The 27,641-nt window shown below is 38.8% G+C and overlaps 1 protein-coding gene across 3 annotated transcripts in view; it reads left to right on the forward strand.

Annotated features, from left to right (window-relative positions):
- ARHGAP32 (Rho GTPase activating protein 32) overlaps positions 1-27,641 on the forward strand; it is a 264,452-nt gene that overhangs the window by 218,185 nt on the left and 18,626 nt on the right. For all 3 annotated transcript variants that reach the window (XM_029207542.1, XM_029207543.1, XM_029207544.1), the window contains 4 exons: positions 10,893-11,042; positions 14,994-15,096; positions 23,072-23,216; positions 23,667-23,749. In XM_029207542.1, the coding sequence (XP_029063375.1) occupies positions 10,893-11,042; positions 14,994-15,096; positions 23,072-23,216; positions 23,667-23,749 (481 nt within the window). The remainder of the gene's footprint in view (positions 1-10,892; positions 11,043-14,993; positions 15,097-23,071; positions 23,217-23,666; positions 23,750-27,641) is intronic.

Raw genomic sequence — 27,641 nt, forward strand, 5'->3', positions numbered from 1 at the left:
TCCCTGGTGGCGCAGTGGTTGAGAGTCCGCCTGCCGATGCAGGGGACACGGGTTCATGCCCCAGTCCGGGAAGATCCCACATGCCGCGGAGCGGCTGGGCCTGTGAGCCACGGCCGCTGAGCCTGAGCGTCCGGAGCCTGTGCTCCGCAACAGGAGAGGCCACAACAGTGAGAGGCCCGTGTACTGCAAAACAAAACAAAACAAAAAATGTAAAGGCAGTTTTGAAGAATAAGTGGAGGGACTCATTTTTCCAGGTATTAAGACCTATAAAATGCTAGAAATTAAGAAAGTGAGGATTGATGAAGAGAGACTGGTAGGATTGAGAGAACACAGAAACAGACCCCTCACATACTATACACATTTTTCATATAAGAATTAACCTTACAAATCAATGGAGAAAGAATTATCCAGTAAAAGGTGATGAAATAATTGGTTGTGCATAAAGAAAAAAGTAGTGTGATTACATCTCTGCCTCATCCTAAACATACAAAAAAGTTCAAAGTCAATTAAAAACCTTAAAGTGAAAAAGGTGTAGGAAATAAAAGGTTTAAAAGAAATAAGACAGTATGTTTATGACCTTGGGTAGGGAAAGATATCTTAAAGCATGGAAACTGTACACAAAGACGTGATTAGAAATTTAGACAAGATAAGCCAAAGACTGGAAGAACATGTTTGTAACATAAGTAACTGACAGGGGACTCGTTTCCCAATTATATAAAGATTCTTGCCCATCAGTAAGAAAAAGACAACCAAATAGTAAAATGGGCCAAGGATGTGAACAGTTATTTCACTGAAGAGGAAGACTGAATGACCAATGAACATGAAACAACGCCTAATCTCATTAGCAAGCACAGAAGTGCACTTTAAAGTGGAATAAAGTTTCATACTGATCAGATTGATAGAAATGAAAAAGTCTGACAGAACTGAATAGGACAAAGAAATGAAGAGTGGACTCCTGAAGTACACCCTATGGGAATGTTATGTTGGTAAATCATTTTAGAGAATATTCTAGCAGAGTTGAAATATGATCGAAAAGTACATACTCTGCAGCCCAGTTGTCCTAGTCTTCAGCATGAGTGCCAGAGAAATTCTCTCAACTGTGCCAGGAGACACCAGATTGCTCAATGCAGTACTGATTGTAATAACAAAAACTTCAGAACTCTCTGAATGACAGTCAACAGAATGGGAGTACAGCTGTAGTATATACTTACAGGGGAATACTATAATGCAATTAAAAGGGATATACTGAGCCACAATTATAATATTCTCAAAATAGATAACTTTGAGGAAGGTTTGGTATAGTATGATTCCATTTCTAAAAATTTTAAAAACATGCAGAATAATATATATTGCTTATGGCTGTATACATGTACAGCTAAAGTATAAAAACATGCATGGAAATGATGACATAAATCGCAGCAATATCTTTTTGGATCCATCACCTAAAGTAACAGAAATAAAAACAAAAACAAATGGGACCTGATTAAACTGAAAAGCTTTTGCACAGCAAAGGAAACCATAAGCAAAATCAAAAGACAACCTACAGAATGGGAGAAAATATTTGTTGTTTTTGTTTATATGTATCTGGTAGGTTGGTTGCATTTCCCTGCCTTGGAGAAGTGGCCTTTTGTAGGAGGTGTCCTTGGTGTCCCAGCAGCGAACTCCCCTCTCATCACCAGAGCTTTGTGCTGGGCTTGGGTCACAAGTGGCTGACTGTGGAACCCTGTGGGGGCCTGGGGCTAGTGCTGGCTCACTGGGGGCAGAGTCAGGGTTCAGGAGAGCCCGGGGCTGTTGCCTGCCCACTGGTGAGTGAAGCCAGGTCTTGGGACAAGTGCTGGCCTCCTGTAGGGCAGGGCTGGGTCCAGGGTTCTGGCTGCAGAGCCCAGGGGTCCTAGGGCTGGTATCAGATGGCTGGTGAGTAGCGCTGCTTCCTGGCACCCTTGGCTGTGGAGGCTGGGATGTCCCAGAGCTTGTGTTAGCCGGCTGGAGGATGGGGCCAAGGCCCAGAGGATGCTGGGCCTGCTGCCTGCCTTCTGGTGGTTGGAGCTGGGTCCCAGGGTCTCTTTCTGGAGGTCCCTGGGGGTCCCAGGTTTATTGTCTGTGCAGTGTTGTGTGAGACCGGGTACTGGGTCCTCTGGTGGGCCTGGCTGTGTCTAGGGGCGGCTGTGGGCTTTGGGAGTCTTAAGCAGCCTGTCTGTTGGTGAGTGAGGCTGTTTCTACACCCAGTTAGTTCTTGGCCTGATGCGCCCCGGCACTGGCGCCTATAGGCTGATGGGTTGGGGGCTGGGCTGGGTCCTGAGGCCGATAAGCTAGAGGGAGGATTCCAGAATGGTGCTTGCCAGGACCAGTGTCCACATGGTAGACCGGACTCCTCAAAAATGGCTACCACCTGTGTCTGTGTCCCCAGGGGAGCTGCAGTTGCTCGCTGCCTTGGAGAGACTCTCCAAGATCAACAGGCTGGTCTGACCCAGGCTCCTTTCAAATCACTGCTTCTGCCCTGGGTCCCGCAGTGTGTGAGATTCTGTGTGCCCTTTAAGAGTGGAGTCTCTATTTCCCCCAACCCTCCGGGACTCCCAAAAGTAAGCTCTGGTGACCTTCAAAGCCAAATGCTCTGGGGGCTTGTTTTCCTGGTGCAGGACTCCTGAGCTGGGGAGCCCAGCATTGGGCTTGGACCCCTCACTTCTTTGGTAGAAGCTCCGTAGTTATTACTAGTCTTCTGCTGTGGTTCATCCACCCTGAAGGTTTGACTGTATTGCAACTCCACCCCTCCTACCTGTCTCGTTGTGGTTCTTTTTTTATATCTTTAGTTGTAGAAGATCTTTTCTGGTAGGTTCTGATCTTTTTCATCGATGATCGCTCTGCAAATAGTTGTAATTCTGGGGAGCCCGTGAGAGGAGGCAAGCTCAGAGTCTTTCTACACCATCTTGGCTGATCTTGAAGAGCAGAATTTTTTTTAGAAAACTGGTCTGTGGATATAATAACAAAGTAAGGGAAAAATCAATTTGACATTGCTTAGAGAAAAGTCCTTTCTCCATATCTATGGGTATGAATATATATGTTGTTGTGCGTTAAATGAAAGCAAGTTTATGGAATTTTGTATTAAAATTTGAATCTTTTCATATTTATTTAACATAAAATATTTCAAAGTATGCAACAGAGACAGAATTTGAGAGGTTATAAAGACCCTTAAGTATCCCAGAGTCCAGTTGCCTGTGTATCTATTCCAGTCTCTTAAATTTCCATCAAATGGTCATCTAATCTATGTTTGTAAAAATTTGAGCAAAAGGCAGGACATTGTGTACAATTGTGAAAATCCATTGGACATGTAAACCTCACACTCATACTTTATTATACTTTAGGTTAACCAAGATAATCTCCTCAGGTATTATGCATCCCACCTCTACCCTCTCACTCTGTCTGCTTGGCCATATGAATTCATTACAGATCTTAGAACTTGATGCATATAACGAAATAAAACTAATGCCAAGGCTCTTATCTGACACAAATCATCTTCCTTTAATTTAATTTACTGAGAAATTACTTCAAGCCCAGACTTCTCTCACGTCAGTCTAGAAGATTTCTAAGACCCAATTTAGAGAACTCTGATTTAATTGAAGTATTATGAGAAAAGGAGAATTCTTAGGATTTGCTGGAGAAATACTTGTGTAGTTAGAAACTCCTGGTGCCCTGCCTCTCGATGTCAAGGTTCACTGTGCCCCTATAAACTGGTTGTTGGTATCATAAAGATTTACCTTGGAGATACTAAGTTGTGTGTCATACTGCTAAAGCTTTTAACTACTGGAAGAACTGGCCTGGTTGCGTTTGTGTCAAGTTTGAAGCAATTGCAAGCATGAAATCTTGTCTAAATGATATGGAAGAAAGTAGCTTTGTGGTACATGTTGCATTTGAACCCTAGAGTAGGGAATTTGAATACACAGTGGTATGATTTGCTTTTGTCTAAGTACTGTTTTGTGTTGTATTTTTTATCTGTGGAAATGTCTGTTATCATTTTCATTTCTCTGATCCACCATATTTGGTGGACCTTAACCCTAACACACTTTCCACTGTATTCCAAGGTTCCTTTGCTGAAGTGGGTTTATAGGCACTTACCTGTCTAAAGCCAGTCCCCCACTCTCCCTTCCTCAGGAGAAGTCTCCTGATTTCATTGACAGTATTCCGTACTCTGTTCCTCGAAAGGTAGTTTTACTAAGAAGTTTACTAGTTTGTTATAAGAAAATGGGTGGGGGCAGTGTAGTGTCCAAAAGCCATTTTATTGTCTAAGAAATGGGAAGAAAATATAAAGTGAAGAAAAAATTAATATGAAGAGACATTTATATTTGGAAGTGTTGTTAGATCTTCAAGTTTGTAACTAAATTGAGTATTTTTATTAGTTTAAATTTCCAGTGCAATGAAATTTGTCTATCTCAATAGGTAATTGATTATTTAATTATGGATGCCAGAGTTTTTCACCATAACTATCTCTAAATTGGAATGCCAATTGTAATAACAATAACAGGAACACTAAAACTGTGTAGAACATAGTTCAATCTTTCTTTGAAGACTTAGAAATTATTTAAGATTGTATGTCTAGTCACCATTATGAATAATATGAATATATTATTTTGGTATCTCACATTGGGATATAGGTTGGCAGGAAGAGACCACACCCACCCCTCATTCCCATTACAAGTTTAGGTTTAAAGTTCCCAATTTATTTAGTAGTGTTTTTAGAAAGGTGACAGAAGCAGCATAGCCACACTGAGTAGAAGCCAGGTTACGCGCGTATCAGCACAATTTCCCAGAACCCACAAGTGCCAGATGGGGGCACAGAGTTGCTAATGACACTCTCCACTGGTCTTAATTTTGTGTCATACTGCAAGCTCCTACTTGATTCTTATGTCATTATTTAGGAAAAATAAATATGAATGGTCTTTACCCTACAGGAAAAGATAGCCAGCTTTCCTTCTTCTTGAGCCAAACTTAGGACACCAAAGACAGTCAAAGCTACCAGGTGTCCTGGAAAGTCCAGTTCTACCCAGGTTGCCCTCTGACTAATGTAATTTTATTGTGTATGAGAGTTTGGTCGGAGGAGCATGAATACAAATCTATTTCCTTACAGGTATCGCTGAATTGTGAACGTATTTCCTGGTTAATATATAATTAATTTCAATCAGTAATTCGAGATACGATACTGCCAACTGGTGTGAAAGAAATAAACCTATTGCTCTCTACTTGCAGGGAGCCCAGTTCAATATGGCAAACTATCATGGCAGGTTTTTCTAATGCTCTCACTCCATTTATGCTGAAAATCGTCACTCCCTTCCTTCTTTTCTTCTGGGGAGTATTTTACGAAGTCATAGTCGTTCTTCATGATATTCAGATCTTTATGACGTCCCAAAGCTGGCCAGTGGGAGTCCATTCAACTCAGTTCTTTTGACATGGCTCCTGATGGGTGTGGGTGCTTCCCCTGCTTTCTGTCTCAAAAAAATATCGCAGTCTCACCTTGTGCTTGCTTGCTATCAACTTGGAAACAGGCATTTCTCCAAGGAGTCCTGGTTTATTTTGTTAGGGAATGATATTTAGAAATCCAGATCTGAGACCAAAGGCGTTCATACAACTGGAATGTCATTGTTTCTAAGCCTTTTCAGTAGCTAGGGCTTAGGGAAAATGTGTATATATTTTAATTTTGAGTTCATGTTCACATTTCCAACTCATAGCTAACATTAGGGATATGTTTTCTTAAATTCCTTTATTTTATTATTGTATCTCCTTTCTCTCACACAGTTGAAAGAAGTTAAATAGTACTTGGTAGTTGTTTTGTCCCTAGAATATATCCCGGTAATCATGTGCAGTTAGTTTATTGTTGACAAGGCATTTAAAATATTTCCTCTCTGTTGACAGTGTTACCAATTTGATATATTATTAGATACATTTCTTAGGTTATTTCCAGTCTTAGGATTTGCTTTTTTAACTTTCTAAATTTATATTTGAACGTGTAGAAAGAACATTAACATAATTCAGAAGTCAAACTACATAAAAAGGTATATTCAGAAGTCTCATTTTTTATCCCCACCCTTTCCCCACCCACTTTTTTTACCCATTATTGTTAATTTCTGGTTTATCCTTCCAGTGTTTCTCTTTGTAAAACTAAGCTCTTATGTACACACATACATGTGTTTATTATGTATTATGAATTTATGTGTGTGTGACGTAGTTATTCCATATCCTTTCTTATGCTAAATATACTGTTCTCTACCTTCCTTTTTGACTTAATATATTCTGGGGATTGCTTCACATCAATAGGTAGAGATCCTCTTTAAAAAAAAAACAAAAGCCAAACAGCAGTCCTCTGCGCAGATGTATCCATTAATATTCAATCAGTTTGCTGTTAACGCACATTTAGGTTTCTAATACACTTATCGGGTTATTTTTAAAGTAACCTTTCTAAAGTGTTTAAACTCTTCAGTGTGTTTTCATTGCATAAAACCCAGGCTCTGTATTATGGCCTCTAGTGCTGGCCTTTACCTACCTCTTCAGCCTCATTTCACACAGTCTTCCTTGTTCACTACACTCGCATCTTCCAGTTCATATATGACTTCCTCAGACCTTCCCTCACCTTATCAAGGTATTGGGTTGGCCAAAAGGTTTGTTCGGTTTTTTCCATAAGATGGCTTTAGTAGCGCTTAGTTGTCTTTAACTTCATTCGAGACAATTTTGTTAGATTGTATTGTGACAGCTGTCATATCAGCGTGCATTTAAAAAAAAACTTATCAAAATTGGTGAAGTTTTGTGTAGCCACTTTAATATTGAAGATGGAAGAAAAAAAGTGACACTTTCGGCATATTATGCTTTATTATTTCAAGAAAGGTAAAAACGCAACCGAAACGCAAAAAAAGATTTGTGCAGTGTATGGAGAAGGTGCTGTGACTGATCGAACGTGTCAAAAGTGGTTTGCGAAGTTTTATGCTGGAGATTTCTCTCTGGACAATGCTCCGCAGTCGGGTAGACCAGTTGAAGTTGATAGCGATCAAATGGAGACATTAAATCAAATCGAGACATTAATTGAGAACAATCAATGTTATACCACTCGGGAAGTACCTGACATAGTCAAAATATTCAAATCAAGTGCTGAAAATCATTTGTATTAGCTTCGTTATGTTAATTGCTTTGATGTTTTGGGTTCCACATAAGTTAAGCGAATAAAAACCTTGACCGTATTTCTGCATGTGATTCTCTACTTAAACATAATGAAAATGTTCCATTTTTAAAACAAATTGTGATGGGCCATGAAAAGTGGATACTGTACCATAATGTGGAACGGAAGAGATCGTGGGGCAAGTGAAATGAACCACCACCAACCACACCAAAGGCCAGTCTTCATCCAAAGAAGGTGATGTTATGTATATGGTGGGATTGGAAGGGAGTCCTCTATTATGAGCTCCTTCCAGAAAACGAAACTATTCATTCCAACAGGTCTAATTAGTACTGCTCCCGATTAGACCAACTGAAAGTAGCACTCGACAAAGAGCGTCCGGAATTAGTCAACAGAAAATGCATAATCTCCCATCAGGGTAATGCAAGACCACATGTCTCTTTGATGACCATGCAAAAACCGTTACAGCTTGGCTGGGAAGTTCTGATTCATCTGCTCTATTCACTAGACATTGCTCCTTTGGATTTCCATTTATTTCGGTCTTTACAAAATTCTCTTAATGGGAAAAATTTCAGTTCCCTGGAAGACTATAAAAGGTACCTGGAACAGTTCTTTGCTCAAAAAGATAAAAGATTTTGGGAAGACGGAATTATGAAGTTGCCTGAAAAATGGCAGAAGGTAGTGGAACAAAACGGTGAATATGTTTTTCAACAAAGTTTTTCAACAAAGTGAAAGTGAAAAATGTGTCTTTTATTTTTACTTAAAAACCAAAGGAACTTTTTGGCCCACCCAGTAGTTTCTTTTTCTCATCACTATTACTGCACTCTGTTTATTTCCTACTAGCAGTTAAAAGCAATCTGAAATTACCTTGCTGTCTTAATTCAGGCTATATCATACAGTGGCTAAGAACTTGGGTTTTGAGCTAGACCATCTGACTTTTAATCCTGGTTCCATGACCTTAGACATGTTACTTAGCACTCTGTGCCTGAGTTTCTTCCTCTAAAAAGGGGGTCATAATAGTATTTTCCTTATAGGATCCTATGAGAAATGAATGGTTAATAAATATAAACACTTATGCAGTTGTTGGCACGTAACTAAGCATAAAATAAATGCCGGCTCTATGGGTATTATTATTTGTTCATTCCTTCTCTCCTCAGTAAGCTCTGACAGCAAGAGCTTGTCTCACTTGTTGCCCACTGTACTCTCAGTTCCTGAGGTACAGGAGGCACTTACATGTTTGTTGCTAAATGAATAGTAGCTAAAATTCAGTTCCCATCCCTTTGAAACATTCCTGTAAATCTGACTAAAAGAATGCTTTCTCATGTACATCATATGCAGTTGCCAAATCCAACAGATATTTTCATCAAATTCAGCATCAAAGTACAAATGCCTACTTTTTAGCACGTGCCTTGGAAGTTCTGGTTAATTATTAAAATCTGAAAAAGAAATCAGAAATTATTCTTATCAGAAACAGGATGGAATTACCATATTTGCTTTAACACAGTTACATATCCATGAAATCCGAAAGGATCAACTAAAATTCTCCTAAAATTGTTGGGAGTTTAGAAAATGATCAGATTTGAGCCATACATAAAGAAATAATTTTCCAGTATACCAGTAACTACCAGTTAAGACTGTAATTGAAGAAAACTATTATTCTACAAAAGCAGCAAAAAAAAAAAAAAAAGGTAAAATACTTAGCAGTATCCCTAGCAAGAAATATGTGGAATGTGTCTTTTCATAAAATTAGAAAACTTTACTGCGAGATATAATAGCTTTAGAAAACTGATGACACACCCTGTTTCCAGGTAGAAATATTGAATATTATAGAAATTAAAATTCTTCCAAATATATAAATATAATATTAAATTACCATAAAGCAAACTCATTTGTTTTTATTCATTAATCTTCTCAAAATTATTTTAAAGTTTGTTAGAGAATGTTCAAAAATGAACAAAAATGGTTTGATGGCCACACTTTAACAACAAAGATTCATAACACACAGTCTGCTAGCGACTAGGGGAGAATAAAACTCATACAAGTTCAGTGACTTTTAATATACTAATATTACAAGTGTGACATACTTCTGAAGTTACCCCAATGTGCTATAAATGTCTCAGCAGTTGAGAGACCATGTCATTTAACTTTGTAGCAAGGATCTCAGATACAAGTGAGGTTGTAATTTACCCAGAGTGTCACAGCATGTTAGAGATAGCATCAAAATTATACTGACGATTCTAAGTAAACTTTAACTAATTGGTATAGAAAAAATAAATTTCCTCTTTAATCTGTGTACAGTCTAGGATGACTGCCTTGTCCCAGTTTGTTCAGGACTTTCCTGGTTTTAGCACTGAAAGGCTCATGTCCCACGAAACCTCTCAGTTATGGGCCAGTTACAGTTGATCACCTTTGTACAGTTCATAGAAAAGATGCTTAAGTCTGTAAATAGAGTTTCCCCCAAAATGTAAAGAGAGTGTTTAATCTGGTCAGAGTAACCCATCTGGTGGTCCATTTAGGCCACAAGTTAATCTCAGTACGCAGAATTTCTACAGGAGGATTCATCAGTTCAAGGGATTATGATTTGGGTCCCCTCAAGAAACTATAGCAGGCTTCAGTAAGACTCCTGTGATCATACACAAACTGAGTAGGAGGATTGAGGCCATGTGGCTTAGTGTTCTGTCCTGCAGCTAATCTCTGATCTTATGGTAATTTGTTGTATGTTGACTTCTAGAGTAATTTTCCCTGCAGGCTGCACTTCTCAGCAAAAGTCAGTTTTCTAAGGATTTGTTTGCTTTCAGATCTTTCGCTGTTATCTTTCTAACATATAAGTCAGTGGAAATATCTTACTATATGTAATTTACTTACCTCTTGCCTGGATCTACAAAGGATTTAAGGTGACATATTTGGTAGACTACAGATGAATGTTAATAGAAAATCTAATGCTTTTTTATGTGTGTGTGTGTCTTGTACTTACATAGCCGTTAGTTTGACAAGTGTGATCTATATCATAATGCAATGAGAAAGAGGGAGGTTTTTTTTTGTTTGTTTGTTTGTTTTTGGCGGTACGTGAGCCTCTCCCGTTGTGGAGCACAGGCTCCAGATGCACAGGCCCAGCGGCCATGGCTCACGGGCCCAGCTGCTCTGCGGCACGTGGGATCTTCCCGGACCGGGGCACGAACCCGCGCCCCCTGCATCGGCAGGCGGACTCCCAACCACTGCGCCACCAGGGAAGCCCCGAGGGAGTTGTTTATTTTTTCAGTTTTACTTTCCAGATTGTAAATGTCATGAAAATTTCTAACCACTAAGTAAAATATTTTAGAAATTAACTAGAAATGCAGTTTTTAAATTTACACCATTTTAAGTCTTACTTACCATGAAGATCTCCAAAGCAATATAAAACTCAGGTCCCAGTTATCCTGTAGCACGCTTGGGTAGCATTGGGAAGATGGCTAGTTTACCATGCTTGATTTAAAGAAGTCACAAATTATAATACTTCAGTTTGCTCACAATCCCATCAAATAAGATCACAGGCTGGTGAGAAGAACATGCAAAACCCTGATATTATTTGTAAAGCAACTGTTTCTTCAACTTCTGCTGAAAATTTCCTACAGAATATAAAGTATACTTGTAATAGATTATTTTGTAGTCAGCTATTGAGAGCTGCATTTCTTTTCACACTAAGTAAAAACGTGACCTCTTACCCCAACTAAGGTATTTTCTCTTTATTATTATTTTTTAGTATCTAAAAAGCACGGCAAGCTCATTACTTTCTTACGGACATTCATGAAGTCTCGTCCAACAAAACAGAAGTTGAAGCAGCGTGGGATCTTGAAAGAAAGGGTATTTGGTTGTGACCTGGGGGAGCACCTTCTGAATTCTGGTTTTGAAGGTAAAAATAAAATTTATAAACTCATAATTTTAGTTTCTGACCTCTCCCTGTTGATTTCCTATAATCAGTTAAAGTAGATTAGTAGATCAGGCAAGCAGTACCTATCCCAGGTAAGTTCAGCAGCACGTATTGAACGTTCTCAGGTACTCACCTGAGTTCTGGGGCAGCCAAGAATCAAGAGGGGTCTAGGATGCTTGTGATCTGTTCAGGAAGAGGAAAACATTCACACAGGGGGTATAGTAGCTATGCTAGTTTACATTATTTTCATATCTGTCCAGATAGCTTCCTCAGCCAGTTTTCCTTCTCACAGTTTATTCTAAAATGTTTATTTCTCTTTTGAAAAAAAAGTCATAGTTTTGAGACTGTAATTACCAAGACCAGCCTCCCAGCTTTTATAACTAGAAATTTCAATTCCTTTTTCTGTAAATTAAATTCTTATTCAAGAATTCAGTGCTTAGATGAATGGATGGATGTGATCATTATGAGGGAGTGTTTTCCAGTTTGTTATTAGCTTTCAAATATCAATTCAGCAAGTTTAGTTGTGCTTAGAAGTTTTGGTTGTATTTCCATTCTTAGTAAGTGTGGTAGAGAGGACAGATGCCAATATATTATTTCTTTATGAAAAAATAACAGGTTTAATAACTGTAATGGTTATATATTCCCTAACTATGATAAAATCTATTCTAGTGGAACAAAGGGTTTGTAGGTGTCATTGATTTTTTCATAGGACTTGTTTTATTTGCTGCACATATTTGAAGCCAAATATCCTTAAAGTGAGATAGCTTTTTTAAAAAGTGAGAACTTTGTAGAAAACTAGGTAAAACTACATTAGGTACAAAATGTAAAAAATATTTTAAAACTCAAGGTGAGTAAATTCTGTTGCCCGAATGTATTTCTGTTTGAGGTTATTTGGCCCTTTCAACAAGAGGCTTTCTTAAACTGTTGTAAATATACGGGGAGTTTATAATCAGAGCACACTAGAAACAAGCAAGGCCCAAATAACCCCTGAAATTAATCCTTTAAGTAATCGTATTTTTCTAACCAAAAATCATGATGCACATTCTAATGTGTAACACTGTACCGTGTACTCCTGGCCTGGAAGCCACTGCCTTGAGAATGGAACTTGACTGTTTTGTCTGTGTTACACAGTGCTTGCATGATGCCTGGCATATAAAAGGGATCTTTGAATGATGGCTGAATGTGTAAAGGGAATGACTGACTGAATAAATGAAGAGAAAAGAACAGAAATGAAACTGAAACTGTCAAGAAAAGTAAAGGACCAATTTTTGTCATACTTACTTATACTTTTAGCCATGATTCTAATCTTAAGGGTCATCAGTTTAATTTAAACATTTACTTCCTATTGTATTGTCATTTGATGATTAAAAAGTACTAAAAATATTAAATGAGTGGTTTAGAAGTGTATTATTTGGAGAATGTGGGAATAATTCTTAAAGTTATATCCTTTGGGCTTCCCTGGTGGCGCAGCAGTTGAGAGTCCGCCTGCCGATGCAGGGGACATGGGTTCGTGTCCTGGTCCGGGAAGATCCCACATGCTGCGGAGCGGCTGGGCCCGTGAGCCATGGCCACTGGGCCTGCGCGTCCGGAGCCTGTGCTCCGCAACGGGAGAGGCCACAACAGTGAGAGGCCCGTGTACTGAAAAAAAAAAAAAAAAAAAAAAAGTTATATCACCTTTTGGAAGAACCATTTTGGAGGTTTCTAATGTTATGTTTTGACTGGGTTATTATTTAATGTGCACTTGGCTGGTTGGTTAGATGATTTGAGGGGAAAAGGTAGTTAATAAAATGCCTTTTTGTACTAGGATTTCTTCTAATAATATATTGGGTTCTCATATTACTTTCTTATGTTAGTGAAAAAAAGAATTCAGATCTTTTCTCTTTTTATCTTCCTATACTGTTCTTCAGTTTCTACTCTCTGTTTTTCAAAATGAAAGTTTATGCTCTTCTCTTTCATTTTGCTACTAATTTTAATTATATGTCTCATTAGTCTCTCTTAAAATCCTAAGTAATAGCAATGTTCAGTTATATAGTTTTATTTATGAAGTTCTATGATGTGATTGTTTTTTGGACATTCAGTCCTTTTACTTAGGGAACATAAAGTGTAAAGAAACAGTTCAGATGTTTTCCATGAAGTATGATGTCTGTAGAGGCTTAGCTGTATAATCAGGGAAAGACCGCTAATTCCCCATATTTTCAAGTTTCCCTACTTGTTTGGGAGAACATAAGCAAGTATGAATATAATATCACATGGTTGTAAGAATCCCAGGGAGGTTACCTATACTTTTTGACAGATGGTACGTTATTTTCTTTCAGGTTTTTTTCTTTTTGTTTTTTTGGAGTATAATTGCTTTACAATGTTGTGCTGTACAGTGAAGTGAATCAGCTATATGTATACCTATATCCCCTCCCTCTTGGACCTCCTTCCCACCCACCCCATCCCACCCATCTAGGTCATCAAAGAGCACTGAGCTGAGCTCCCTGTGCTATACAGCAGGTTCCCACTAGCTATCTATTTTACACATGGTAGTGTATTTATGTCAAATCTAATCTCCCAATTTGTCCTACCCTCCTCTTCCCTCTCTCTGTCCACATGTCCATTCTCTACATTTGTGTCTCTATTCCTGCCCTGAAAATAGGTCCATTTGTACCATTTTTCTAGATTCTACATATATGCATTAATATACGATATTTGTTTTTCTCTTTCTGACTTACTTCACTCTGTATGACAGACTCTAGGTCCATCCACATCTCTACAAATGACCCAATTTTGTTCCTTTTTATGGCTGAGTAATATTCCCTTGTATACACGTACCACATCTTCTTTATCCATTCATCTGTCGTTGGACATTTAGGTTGTTTCCATGTCCTGGCTATTGTAAATAGTGCTGCAGTGAACATTGGGGTACATGTGCCCTTTTGAATTATGGTTTTCTCAGGGTATATGCCCAGTAGTGGTATTGCTGGGTCATATGGTAATTCTATTTTTAATTTTTTAAGGAACCTCCATACTGTTCTCCCTAGTGGCTATATCAATTTACATTCCCACCAACAGTGCAAAAGGGTTGCCTTTTCTCCACACCCTCTCCCGTATTTATTGTTTGTAGATTTTTGATGATGGCCGTTCTGACCGATGTGAGGTGATACCTCATAGTAGTTTTGATTTGCATTTGTCTGATAATTAGTGATGTTGAGCATCTTTTCATGTGCCTCTTGGCCATCTGTATGTCTTCTTTGGTGAAATGTCTGTTTAGGTCTTCTGCCCATTTTTTAATTGGTTTGTTTGTTTTTTTGGTATTGAGCTCCGTGAGCCGTTTGTGTATTTTGGAGATTAATCCATTGTTCGTTGCTTGATTTGCAAATATTTTCTCCCATTCTGAGGGTTGTCTTTTCATCCTGTTTATGGTTTCCTTTGCTGTGCAAAAGCTTTTAAGTTTAGTTGGGTCCCATTTGTTTATTTTTGTTTTTATTTTCATTACTCTAGGAGGTGGGTCAAAAAAGATCTTGTTTTGATTTATGTCAAAGAATTCTTCCTATGTTTTCCTCTAAGAGTTTGATAGTGTCTGGCCTTACATTTAGGTCTTTAATCCATGTTGAGTTTATTTTTGTGTATGGTGTTAGGGAGTGTTCTAATTTCATTCTTTTACATGTAGCTGTCCAGTTTTCCCGGCTCCACATATTGAAGAGGCTGTCTTTTCTCCATTGTATTTTCTTGCCTCCTTTGTCATAAATTAGGTGACCATATGTGACCACTTATCTAGCATAGATGTGAAATTAATTAAATATGCCCTTGTCAGTTTTTGTAGTAGATTAATCTCCACCCCTTAAAACTTTAATTTGCCAATTTCATTTTGCTAAGACATTCTCATTTTTTGTGACTTTGTTTCCACTGAATACTCTCAACTTAATCCATGTCTTCAAAAATTCTCTCTAGTGCCCCAGGTTCTTCAAAGCTGTACGGCGTTCATTGAGAGATATGGCATCGTGGATGGAATATATCGTCTCTCTGGCGTTGCCTCCAATATCCAGAGACTACGGTAAAACCTCATATGGCATTTTCTTTTTCATTCCTACTGTAATTCATTAAAATGAAGCTGTTTCAAAATTAAGTCACTTATATTGATAACCGTAATTTTCCATAAGATAGTTTAGATAAAGTAGGAAATAATATCCATATTGTTCTCTGTGTATATTTTCCTAAATGCCATCTCTTCGTTTGTAGTATCAGAAAACCACGTCCCTTAATCTCTTCAATACTTGTATTTTCTCTTTGCAATATTTGAAGATTTTTAAAAATTGAATTTGAACCTATGATAACCATGAGAGATGATAATTTACATTATAATAGAATTATTCTTTAGTTAATTACAATTGATGAGAGCGAACTTTCTAATCTCCTTTCACCTGGGCTTTGTAGTATATGTTCAAGTGTGCATTTATTACATTTTGCACATCCTCTCCCATTATAGTCTCAGAGACAAGAATAGTGGTATCCTTTACACCAGCAATAGAATTTTTAATTTTTGCTTAATCTCTTAGATTCTAGTCTATTCTTAACATGTTATTATCCTTTATTTTTCACTGTGGTGCATGATAATTGCCGTTATTCTACAGCATTTTAATGTTCTGATTTGACCACAGAGTTCATCTCTATTTTCAGGAATACATGTTTGGAAAATAACTGAAATTGATTATTTTCTTTTTTTTAATAGATCTTTATTGGAATATAATTGCTTCACAATACCATGTTAGTTTCTGTTGCACAACAAAGCGAATCAGCCATATGCATACACAGGTCCCAATATCCCCTCCCTCTTGAGCCTCCCTCCCATCCTCCCTATCCCAGCCCTCTAGGTCATCACAGAGCACCAAGCCGATCTCCCTGTGCTATGCTGCTGCTTCCCACCAGCCAACGGTTTTACATTTGGTAGTGTATATATGTTGATGCTACTCTCACTTTGCCCCAGCTTCCCCCTCCCACCCCATGTCCTCAGGCCCATTCTCTATGTCTACCTCTTTATTCCTGCCCTGCAACTAGGTTCATCAGTACCTTTTTTTTTAAGATTCCATATATACGAGTTAGCATATGGTATTTGTTTTTCTCTTTCTGACCTACTTCACTCTGTATGACAGACTCTAGGTCCATCCGCATCTCTGCAAATGACCCAATTTTGTTCCTTTTTATGGCTGAATAATATTCCATTGTATATATGTGCCACATCTTCTTTATCCATTCATCTGTCATTGGACATTTAGGTTGATTCCATGTCCTGGATATTGTAAATAGTGCTGCAGTAAACATTGTGGTACATGTCTCTTTTTGAATTACGGTTTTCTCAGGGTATGTGCCCAGTAGTGGGATTGCTGGGTCATATGGTAGTTCTATTTTTAGTTTATTTTTTTTTTTAGTAAATTTATTTATTTATTTATATACTTATGGCTGTGTTGGGGCTTCATTGCTGCACGTGGGCTTTCTCTAGTTGCGACAAGCAGGGACTGCTCTGTTGTGGTGTGTGGGCTTCTCATTGCAGTGGCTTCTCTTGTTGCAGAGCATGGGCTCTAGGCATGCAGGCTTCAGTAGTTGTGGCACACGGGCTTAATCATTCTGCCTCATGGGCTCCAGAGTGCAGGCTCAGTAGTTGTGGTGCACAGGCTTAGTTGCTCCATGACATGTTGGATCTTCCTGGACCAGGGCTCGAACCTGTGTCCCCTGCATTGGCAGGCGGATTCTTAACCCCTGCACCACGAGGGAAGTCCTATTTTTAGTTTTTTAAGGACCCTCCATACTGTTTCCCATAGTGGTTGTATCAATTTACATTCCTGCCAACAGTGCAGAAGGGTTCCCTTTTTACCACACCCTTTCCAGCATTAAGCTGTTTCTAGATTTTTTGATAATGGCCATTCTGACCAGTGTGAGGTGATACCTCATTGTAGTTTTGATATGCATTTCTCTAACAATTAGTGATGTTGAGCATCTTTTCATGTGCCTCCCAGCCATCCATATGTCCTCCTTGGTGAAATGTATACCTAGATCTTCCACATGTTTTTTAACTGGATTGTTTGTTTTATTGATATTGAGCTCCATGAGCTGTTTGTATATTTTGGAGATTAATCCTTTGTTGTTTCATTTGCAAATATTTTCTCCAATTCTGAGGGTTGTCTTTTTGTCTTGTTTACGGTTTCCTTTGCTGTGCAAAAGCTTTTAAGTTTCATTAGGTCCCATTTGTTTATTTTTGTTTTTATTTCCATTACTCTAGGAGGTGGGTCAAAAAAGATCTTGCTGTAGTTTATGTCAAAGAGTGTTTTCCTCTAAGAGGTTTATAGTGTTTGGTCTTACATTTAAGTATTTAATCCATTTTGAGTTTATTTTTGTGTGTGGTATTAGGTAGTGTTCTAATTTTATTCTTTTACATGTAGCTGTCCAGTTTTCCCAGCACCACTTATTGAAGAGGCTGTCTTTTCTCCATTGTATGTTCTTGCCTCCTTTGTCATAAATTAGGTGACCATACGTGCATGCGTTTATCTCTGGGCTTTCTATCCTGTACCATTGATCTATATTTCTGGTTTTGTGCCAGTACCATACTGTCTTGATTACTGTAGCTTTGTGGTATAGTTTGAAGTCAGGGAGCCTGATTCCTCCAACTCTGTTTTTCTTTCTCAAGATTGCTTTAGCTATTTGGGGTCTTTTGTGTTTCCATACAAATTGTAAAATTTTTTGTTCTAGTTCTGTGAAAGATGCCATTGGTAGTTTGATAGGGATTGCATTGAATCTGTAGATTGCTTTGGGTAGTATAGTCATTTTCACAAATATTGATCCTTCCAATCCAAGAACATGGTATATTTCTCCACCTGTTTATGTCATCTTTGATTTCTTTCATCAGTGTTTTATAGTTTTCTGAGTAGAAGTCTTTTGCCTCCTTAGGCAGGTTTATTCCTAGGTATTTTATTCTTTATGTTGCAATGGTAGATGGGTGTGTTTCCTTCATTTCTCTTTCTGATTTTTCGTTGTTGGTGCATAGGAATGCCAGAGATTTCTGTGCATTAATTTTGTATCCTGCAACCTTACCAAATTCATTGATTAGTTCTAGTAGTTTTCTGGTGGCATCTTTAGGATTTTCTATGTATAGTATCATGTCATTGCAAACTGACAGTTTTACTTCTTCTTTTCCAATTTGTACTCCTTTTATTTCTTTTTCTTCTCTGATTGCTGTGACTAGGACTTCCAAAACTATGTTGAATAAGCATGGTGAAAGTGGACATCCTTGTCTTCTTCCTGATCTTAGTGGAAATGCTTTCAGTTTTTCACCATTGAGTATGATGCTTGCTGTGGGTTTGTCATATATGTATGGCCTTTGTTATGTTGAGGTAGGTTCCCTCTATGCCCATTTTCTGGAGACTTTTTATCATAAATGGGTGTTGAATTTTGTCAGAAGCTTTTTCTGCATCTATTGAGATGATCACATGGTTTTTATTCCTTAATTTGTTGATGTGGTGTTTCACATTGATTTGCGTATATTGAAGAATCCTTGCATCCCTGGGATAAATCCCACTTGATCATGGTATATGATCCTTTTAATGTGCTGTTGGATTCTGTTTGCTATTATTTTGTTGAGGATTTTTGCATCTATGTTCATCAGAGATATTGGTCTATAATTTTCTTTCTCTGTGATATCTTTTTCTGCTTTTGGTATCAGGGTGTTGGTGACCTCATAGAATGAATTTGGGAGTGTTTCTCCCTCTGCAGTTCTTGGGAAAAGCTTGAGAAGGATCGGTGTTAGCTCTTCTCTAAATGTTTGATAGAATTTGCCTGTGAAGCCATCTGCTCCTGGACTTCTGTTTGTTGGAAGATTTTTAATTATGCTTTCAATTTCATTATTTTTGATAGGTCTGTTTATATATTCTAAATCTTCCTGGTTCAGTCTTCGAAAATTGTACCTTTCCAAGAATTTGTCCATTTCTTTGTGGTTGTCCATTTTATTGGCATGCAGTTGTTTGTAGTATTCTCTTATAATCCTTTGTATTTCTGCTGTGTCAGTTGTGATTTCTCCTTTTTCATTTCTAATTTTATTGTTTTGCCTCCTCTTCCGTTTTTAATGGTGAGTCAGGCTAAGGGTTTATCAATTTTGTTTATCTTCTTAAAGAACCAGCTTTTAGTTTTTGGTTTTTTTTGTTTTTTTTTTGTGGTACACAGGCCTCTCACTGTTGTGGCCTCTCCCACTGCGGAGCACAGGCTCCGGATGCGCGGGCTCAGCAGCCATGGCTCACGGGCCCAGCCGCTCCACGGCATGTGGGATCTTCCCAGACCGGGGCACGAACCCGTGTCCCCTGCGTCGGCAGGCGGACTCTCAACCACTGCGCCACCAGTGAAGCCCTCAGCTTTTAGTTTTATTGATTTTTGCTGTTGTTTTTTCATTTCTCTTTCATTTATTTCTGCTCTGATCTTGTTGATTTCTTTCCTTCTACTGACTTTGGGTTTTCTTGTTCTTGTTTCTCTAGTTGTTTTAAGTGCAGGGTTAGATTGTTTATTTGAGATTTTTCTTGTTTCTTGAGGTGAGATTGAATTGCTATAAACTTCCCTCTTAGAACTGCTTTCGCTGTGTCCCATAGGTTTTGGGTTGGCATGTTTTCGTTGTCATTTGTTTCTATGTATTTTTTAATTTCTTCTTTGATTTCTTCAGTGATCTCTTGGTTATTTAGTAGCACAGTGTTTAGCCTCCGTGTATTTGTGTGTTTTACAGTTTCTTTCCTGTATTGATTTCCGATCTCATAGCGCTGTGGTCAGAAAAGATGCTTGATATGATTTCAGTTTTCTTAAATTCTCCGAGGCTTCATTTGTGACCCAAGATGTGATCTATCCTGGAGAATGTTCTGTGTGCACTGGAGAAGAAAGTGTATTCTGCCACTTTTGGATGGAATGTTCTATAAATATCAGTTAAATCTCTCTGATCTAGTGTGTCATTTAAAGCTTGTGTTTCCTTATTTATTTTCTGTTTGGATGATCTGTCTATTGGTGTAAGTGGTGTGTTAAAGTCCCCTACTATTATTGTGTTACTGTCGATTTCTCCTTTCATGCTTGTTAGCATTTGCCTTATGTATTGAGGTGCTCCTATGTCGGGTGCATAAACATTTATAATTGTTATATCTTCTTCTTGGATTGATCCTTTGATCATTATGTATTGTCCTTCCTTATATCTTGTAACATTCTTTATTTTAAAGTCTATTTTGTCTGAGATGAGAATTGCTACTCCAGCTTTCTTTTGATTTCCATTTGCATGGAATATCTTTTTCCATCCCCTCTATCTCAAGTCTGTATGTGTCCCTAGGTCTGAAGTGGGTCTCTTGTAGACAGCATATGTATGAGTCTTGTTTTTGTATCCATTCAGCCAGTCTGTGTCTTTGGGTTGGGGCATTTAACCTATTTACATTCAAGGTTATTTTCAATATGTATGTTCCTGTTACCATTTTCTTAATTGTTTTTGGGTTTGTTTTGTGGGTCTTTTTCTTCTCTTGTGTTTCCCGCCTAGAGAAGTTCCTTTGGCATTTGTTGTAAAGCTGGTTTGGTGGTGTGAATTCTCTTAGCTTTTGCCCGTTTGAAAAGCTTTTGACTTCTCCATCGAATCTGAATGAGATCCTTGCTGGGTAGAGTAATCTTGGTTGTAGGTTTTTCTCTTTCATCACTTTAAGTATATCCTGCCACTCCCTTCTGGCTTAAAGGGTTTCTGCTGAAAAATCAGCTGATAACCTTACGGGGGTTCCCTCGTATGTTATTTTTTGTTTTTCCTTTGCTGCTTTTAATATTTTTTCTTTGAATTTAATTTTTGTTAGTTTGATTAAGATGTGTCTTGGTGTGTTTTTCCTAGGGTTTATCCTGTATGGGACTCTCTGTGCTTCCTGGACTTGGGTGACTATTTCCTTTCCCATGTTAGGGAAGTTTTCAACTATAATCTCTTCAAATATTTTCTCAGACCCTTTGTTTTTCTCTTTTTCTTCTGGGACCCCTATAATTCGAATGTTGGTGCGTTTAGTGTTGTCCCAGAGGTCTCTGAGATTGTCTTCAGTTCTTTTCATTCTTTTTTCTTTATTCTGCTCCTTGGCAGTTATTTCCACTGTTTTGTCTTCCAGCTCACTTATTCGTTCTTCTGCCTCAGTTACTCTGTTATTGATTCCTTCTAGTGTATTTTTCATTTGTTATTGTGCTGTTCATCTGTTTGTTTGTTCTTTAGTTCTTCTAGATCTTTGTTAAACATTTCTTGTATTTTCTCAATCCGTGCCTCCATTCTATTTCCAAGATTCTGGATCATCTTTACTATCATTATTCTGAATTCTTTTTCAGGTGGATTGCCTATTACCTCTTCATTTATTTGGTCTTATAGGTTTTTACCTTGCTCCTTCATCTGTGATGTATTTTTTTGCTTTCTCATTTTTTAAAAAAAATTTTTTTATGAGTGGGCTTGTATTTCTGCCTTACTCGTTGTTTGGCCTGAGGCTTCCAACATGGTAGTTTGTAGGCTGTTGGGTAGAGCTGCAGTTTGTAGGCTGTTGGGTAGAGCTGGGTCTTGGTGCTGAGGTGAGGAACTCCATGAAACCTCACTCCGATGAATATTCCCTGGGGTCTGAGGTTCTGTGTTAGTCCAGTGGTTCAGACTCAGAGCTCCCACCATAGGAACTTTGGCCCAACCCCCGGCTCGTGAACCAAGATCCCACAAGACACGTGGGGCGGCAAAAACAAAAAGAATAACAAAGTAAAAAATAAAATTAGGAAACTAACAGATATGTTAGAAAGGATATAAAAAAAATATAGATGAATCAACATCCAGAAGATACCTCAGTACCACAATAGTGAAAAAAGAGGAGGAGGGAAAAGGAAAAAAATTTGTTTAAACGGGAGAAAAGGCCTTGGCTGTGGAGGACAGGGCCTAAGGAAGGGCAAGGTTTGGGTGGTGGGCGGGGCCTATGTTTAGGACCCAGAGGGCTGGAAAAGGCCCTGGGGGCTGTGGGGGCGGGGCCGTTAGTGGGTGAGGCAGTTGCGCTCCTCTCCTCTCCTGCTCTTCCGGTCTGGGAGGCTCCCTCCCCGCCTGCCTTTCCTGATCTCCCCGCCTCCCCGCCCTCAGGGACACCGATCCTGTCTGGCCTCTACTTCTCCTCCCACCTCAGTCCCCCTGCGTCCTACTCGTTCACTTGGGGGTTCCTCCTGTCTCCTTGGGGTCAGAGCCCCCCACCAGCAGCCGGCAGGTGCCCTAGTTGTGGGGAGATGCTAACTCTGTGTCTTCCCACACTGCCATCTTGACTCCGCCTCCTCAAATTGATTGTTTTACTGAAAAAGGTTTCAGTCTTTAGTTTCGGACGCAGCAGATCTCATATTCAGATTGTCCACATACATTAATCCTCTAGGTTCATAAGTGGTCTCATGTCTGTAGATTAATATTAGTTAACCTCCTCAGAGTGAGCTTCATCTGCCTTAGTGTTCTGAGCACAATTTTTATTTCATTCACTTTAATGCTGCAGATTTTGCTTTCTTTTAAAATTTGGGGTTGTCTGGGAATTGCTTTATATTGTTTCTGGCTTCCTTATCCCTCATCCATAAAGCATTCCTGAACTGTACTTCTTGTACCTGAGGAATTTCTGCACATAGTCATACATGGACCAGCTGCCATTCAACTCTAGTTTTCAGAATTGCCAAAACATTGGGTATTTAAACCATTAGGAATTAGAAGTCCTGTTTTTAGATCTCTGTGGTAAGAGCTGCTCTTTCACACACATTTCAGAGATTTCTGTCCATTTTAATATTAAAGCTATTCCCTTAATTTCCATTTAGAAAAACACTTGTTTCATGATCAGACATTTGATTACTACTGAAGTCCAAATATAACTTCTATGAAATATAGTCATTTGAAGAAAATATTAACTCACTGAGGTAGAGGTTAATACTTTGGACCTTTCCTTTCTGTTTTAAAGTCATATTTGCTTTTCTTTCAAAAAAATAGTTTTGTTGTCTCTCTTCTATCTCTTTAGCCATGAATTTGACTCTGAACATGTTCCCGACCTGACAAAAGAACCCTACGTTCAGGACATCCATTCCGTGGGCTCCCTGTGTAAGCTGTATTTCCGAGAGCTCCCAAACCCTTTGCTCACCTACCAGCTGTATGAGAAGTTTTCTGTGAGTACAAGTAACTTTTAGGTCAAGTTCTGTTTGGAGTTTTGCTGTGGTTTTGTTCAAAATGTGTGAAGATTGGTTTGGTCTTATGAGATAGTTGTATGAGGAAGAGGGGTCCTTTAACGAAAATAAAAACACTGTACTGCTAGCTGGTCCACAGTCTTCACTGTTTTCACGTTTTCACTCTTTCTGTTTCTGACTTTGAGCCACTAATCTTATAACCCTCGATACTGGTTATCATAAAGTTTTAAAAATATTATCTTTTAATAGATTTCAGTGTCCATATAGTGTGGAAACAAAGTTGACTTCCTTGAATACTGCATTGTTTTTCCTCATAGTTCAGCATCAAAGAGTAAAGTCAATTAATCTCAAAGTGAAACTGAACTGTAAATGAAAAACTTTCATTTTTACCAACAAAGCCTAATAGTTTATTTTGCATTATGGCTGTTCTAGGATGCTGTTTCAGCAGCAACAGATGAAGAAAGGCTGATAAAAATTCATGATGTCATCCAGCAGCTCCCCCCTCCACACTACAGGTAAACCACATATAAAATACCAGCCAAAAGTAGAAGTCAGTTGTGTAAAAGTGGGTTCTGGGGCTTCTGTTTAAATTTACTTGGAGTTCTAACTATTTAAACTTCTGTTTTTCCATACATTTGTATTTATTTGTCTTTGTATTCTCAGGGTCTGGCACAGTGCTTGGCATCCAGTAGGCACTTAACAAATGTTGTATGAATGAATGAACAAATGGATGGTTGACTGGGCCTGTTTGTTCGTTTGTTTTTTGAGACACTGAGAAATTGCTGAAGGTAGTGGGTGTATGACCACAGGTGTGAATACATTGTGAATTGCTTTGCTTAAATCCAAAATATTGACACAGTGCTGGGTGCCTGTTTACTTGTTTACCCAGAAGATGACCCTTAAGGAATCTTCACTTTTTTAAATTCCTTTTTTCTTTTTGCTGTTTTATATGGGTGATTTCCATCGCTTTGTCTTCTAGCTCGCTAATCCATCCTTCTGCTTCATCCAGTCTGCTCTTGAATCCCTCTAGTATATTTTTTAGTTAGATTATTTTATTTTTCAGCTCTGTAACTTCTGTTTGGAACTTTCTTGTATTTTTCTCTTTGTTGAAGATCTCTCTGTTCATCCATTCTTTTCTCAAGTTTAATGAGCATCTTTATGACCATTACTTTGAACTGTTTATCTCTGTTTCATTAGCGTCTTTTTCTGAGGTTTTGTCTTACTCTTTCATTTGGAATATAATCCTTTTTCCCTTCGTTTTGCCTGACCCTCTGTGTTTGTTTCTACGTATTAGTTGAAACAGCTGTCTCCTCCAGTTTTGAAGGAGTGGCTGCTGAGAGATTGATGGGGCGGGGGGGGGGGGGGGTCTGTTGTCTCTGCAGTGCCCTGGGGGTGATAGCCTGACAACATCTGTCTGTCCGATTATTTCAGTGCTCTGGGGCTCAGAAACGCAAAGCATTCAGGGGGTTGCTCACACCTTCCAGATCTGGCAGAGGTGGGGTCAGAGCTCAGGGAGGAGGGAGCTCCATGTTTGTCATATCCCTCCCACTTGTGGGCCACCTGCCATGGGTGGGGGTAACTGGCACGACTGCATCTTTCCCCTCCGCTCCATCCCAGTGGGGCTTTCCCACCCCGCTTTTTTGTCCTTTCTGTAGAAGAGCTGCTCTGCCAGCCTTTTAGGCCTTTTGTGGAGAGAGTCATCCTATGGGTATCTAGTTATAGCTTTGGTGTGTCCGTGTGAGGAGGTAAGCTCAGGATCTTCCTGCACCACCATTTTGAACCCTCTCTTTTGTTGCTGCTTTTTAAAACCCAATTTAATTTGTATGTTAGCTTCGACTCTCAGAAATACTTTTGCTATGTCTGAGAAGACAGAATAAAATGGAGGATAACTGCCGCTTAGTGAGAGAAAGAAAATGGCATAAATTATGGATTGATTATAGTGTACAAAGAAGCAAAAAGATAAAATTTTAAAATTTCAGTAATTGACAAGAAATTAAATTCAGTAGATTTTTTTTAATTCACAGATTAAGTAATTTAGTGCTGATCTTTTCAAAATGACATTGTTCATATATATATTTTTTAATTTGGCACTAAATCAACACGAAAATTTTCAATCAACATTAAAAATCAACACCTTTTTTAGTCAACTCTGTAGCTGTAAATGCCTGGCGGTCGAGTCAGGAGGTAACTCAGCATTGCCTTGTCCTGTTACTGTGGGCTGTCTTAGGAGGAATGTGAGAACTTTGAGGGGGTCTTAAGGACCCACTGAAGAGTGAAAAGAAACCTCAAAAGAACTGTTGTGAAGCAAGCTTAAGAAATTTAGGTGTTTAGCCCTTTAAAAGAAGGTTGAGAAGACAAATCTGATCAACACACAGTTATTAAAAAATAGTTTTAAGGGGGACCAGGAATTTCTTTAACTTACCGGAAAAAGAAACCTAGCGCAATAGGTTGAGAATATTGGCTTTCGTAGATAGACCCAAGTTTGAATTTCCAGCTTCATCACTTACTAGCTGTGTGGCCTCTCCAAGCATCAATCTCCATATATGTGAAAATACTAACAATACTAACAATGCCTTCTGAAGAGGATGCCTTTTAATGTAATGAGATTAAATGTGTGAATGAGTCTGGCCTTTAATATTTTCTTTAGTATAAAGCGTAGAAAGACAGATGATTAGATTTAAGCCGAGGCTTCTTTATAGTTTTACATGAGGTATTACGTGAATATCTTTTCTCTCTAAATTAAAATGGTCAATATAACTTATGTACATAGTTTTAAAAAGTCAAACGCTTATGCAAAGCTGGCAGCAAAAAACCAGCAGTCCTGGGGCTTTCCTGATGGCGCAGTGGTTAAGAATCCACCTGCCAATGCAGGGGACACGGGTTCGAGCCCTGGTCTGGGAAGATCCCACATGCCACGGAGCAACTAAGCCCGTGCAGCACAACTACTGAGCCTGCGCTCTAGAGCCCGCAAGCTACAACTACTGAGCCCTCATGCCACGACTACTGAAGCCTGCACACGTAGAGCCCGTGCTCCACAACAAGAGAAGCCACTGCAATGAGGAGCCCGCGCACTGCGACAAAGAGTAGCTCCCGCTCGCCGCAACTAGAGAAAGCCCATGCACAGCAACGAAGACCCAGTGCAGCCAAAAATAAATAAAATAAATAAATAAATAAGTAAATAAGTGGCAGTCTCCTCTCCCCGTTCTAATTTCTCTTACCCAGAAGTTATCATTCTCAACTCTTACTTCTAGAGTTTACTCCCCTGTTTCTAAATAGCATGCTTATGTTTTTATTTCCTAATTTTTCATTTTTAGGTATAATTATTTGCCTTCATTTTGTGGTAAATGAGGGTGTAGCTATAACTCCCCATCCCCAACAGCACACAAACACACGGCCCCTTCTCTCCTCTTCCTAGTCTGGTTGTATCAGCATTTGGTGTGAAGCCAGAGTTTATTTTCTACGTTGTTGTAACTGCTTAACTGTTATTCACAGCTGCGTCTAATAGTATACTAGGATTTTATTTCCCTTTTGGGATAACTGTGTGTTTTCTTGGAGTGATGGCCTGTTTTTGGTTTGCTGAGTATCTGTTTATTGCTAGTCTGTCCCCTGTCTCTCTCACAGAACTGTGGATGTTCTCTTAGTTGTATTTAAACATATCAAGCAACCTTTTAAAAGAAGTTTTTCCCCATGAAAACACCCCTCCTGGTGCCTTCCGTCCCACTGCTCTGTCCGGGTTGATTGCTCCCTGGATCTCCACGCAGCTCCAGCCCTTCACCTTCCTCCTGGGAATTCCCTCCATCACTTTCTTCACGAGTTAGGTCCCTTCTCTTCTGGATCTCTGGCTGTCACCTTCCATGTTTTACTCCCTGCTTTCCTAGTGCACATCTTCAGTAGCTCTGTGAGAAAAGGTGTATGGGAGGTAAATGTTTTGAGACTTTGATATGAAAATGCTCTTATTCTCCTCAATATTTGACTGATAGTTGGCTATAGAATTTTAGTCTGCAAACAGTGTGTTCCCATACTTTGATGGTATTTTACACTATGGACGTCCAAGCAGGGATGCTGCAGCAAAGTCTGATACGAGAGTGCTACTTTCTATATGATCTGTTTTGTATTGTGTATATCCTTTCTGGGTGTTTCTAAATTTAGAACATACCTAGTGGTCCATTTCCTTAGTGACTCATCTTGGAGTGGGTTCTTTTTCATTCTTTGCTCTGGGCACTCATTGGGCTTTTTTGGAAACTTCTGAGACATTTTCTTATATTATTTCCTTGATGGTTCTCATTGCAATGTAAACCTCATCCCTTTTCTTTATTCTCTTTCTGGAATTGTTTTAACTCTTGAACTAACTCTTTTAGTTTCTCACCTTCTCTTTGTCAGTTTCCACATATGGGTTTCCTCCAGTCC

This window comes from Monodon monoceros, unplaced genomic scaffold, assembly GCF_005190385.1.
Source record: "Monodon monoceros isolate NGI ecotype Baffin Bay Population unplaced genomic scaffold, NGI_Narwhal_1 Super_Scaffold_7, whole genome shotgun sequence".
In the NCBI taxonomy this organism is placed as follows: domain Eukaryota; kingdom Metazoa; phylum Chordata; class Mammalia; order Artiodactyla; family Monodontidae; genus Monodon; species Monodon monoceros.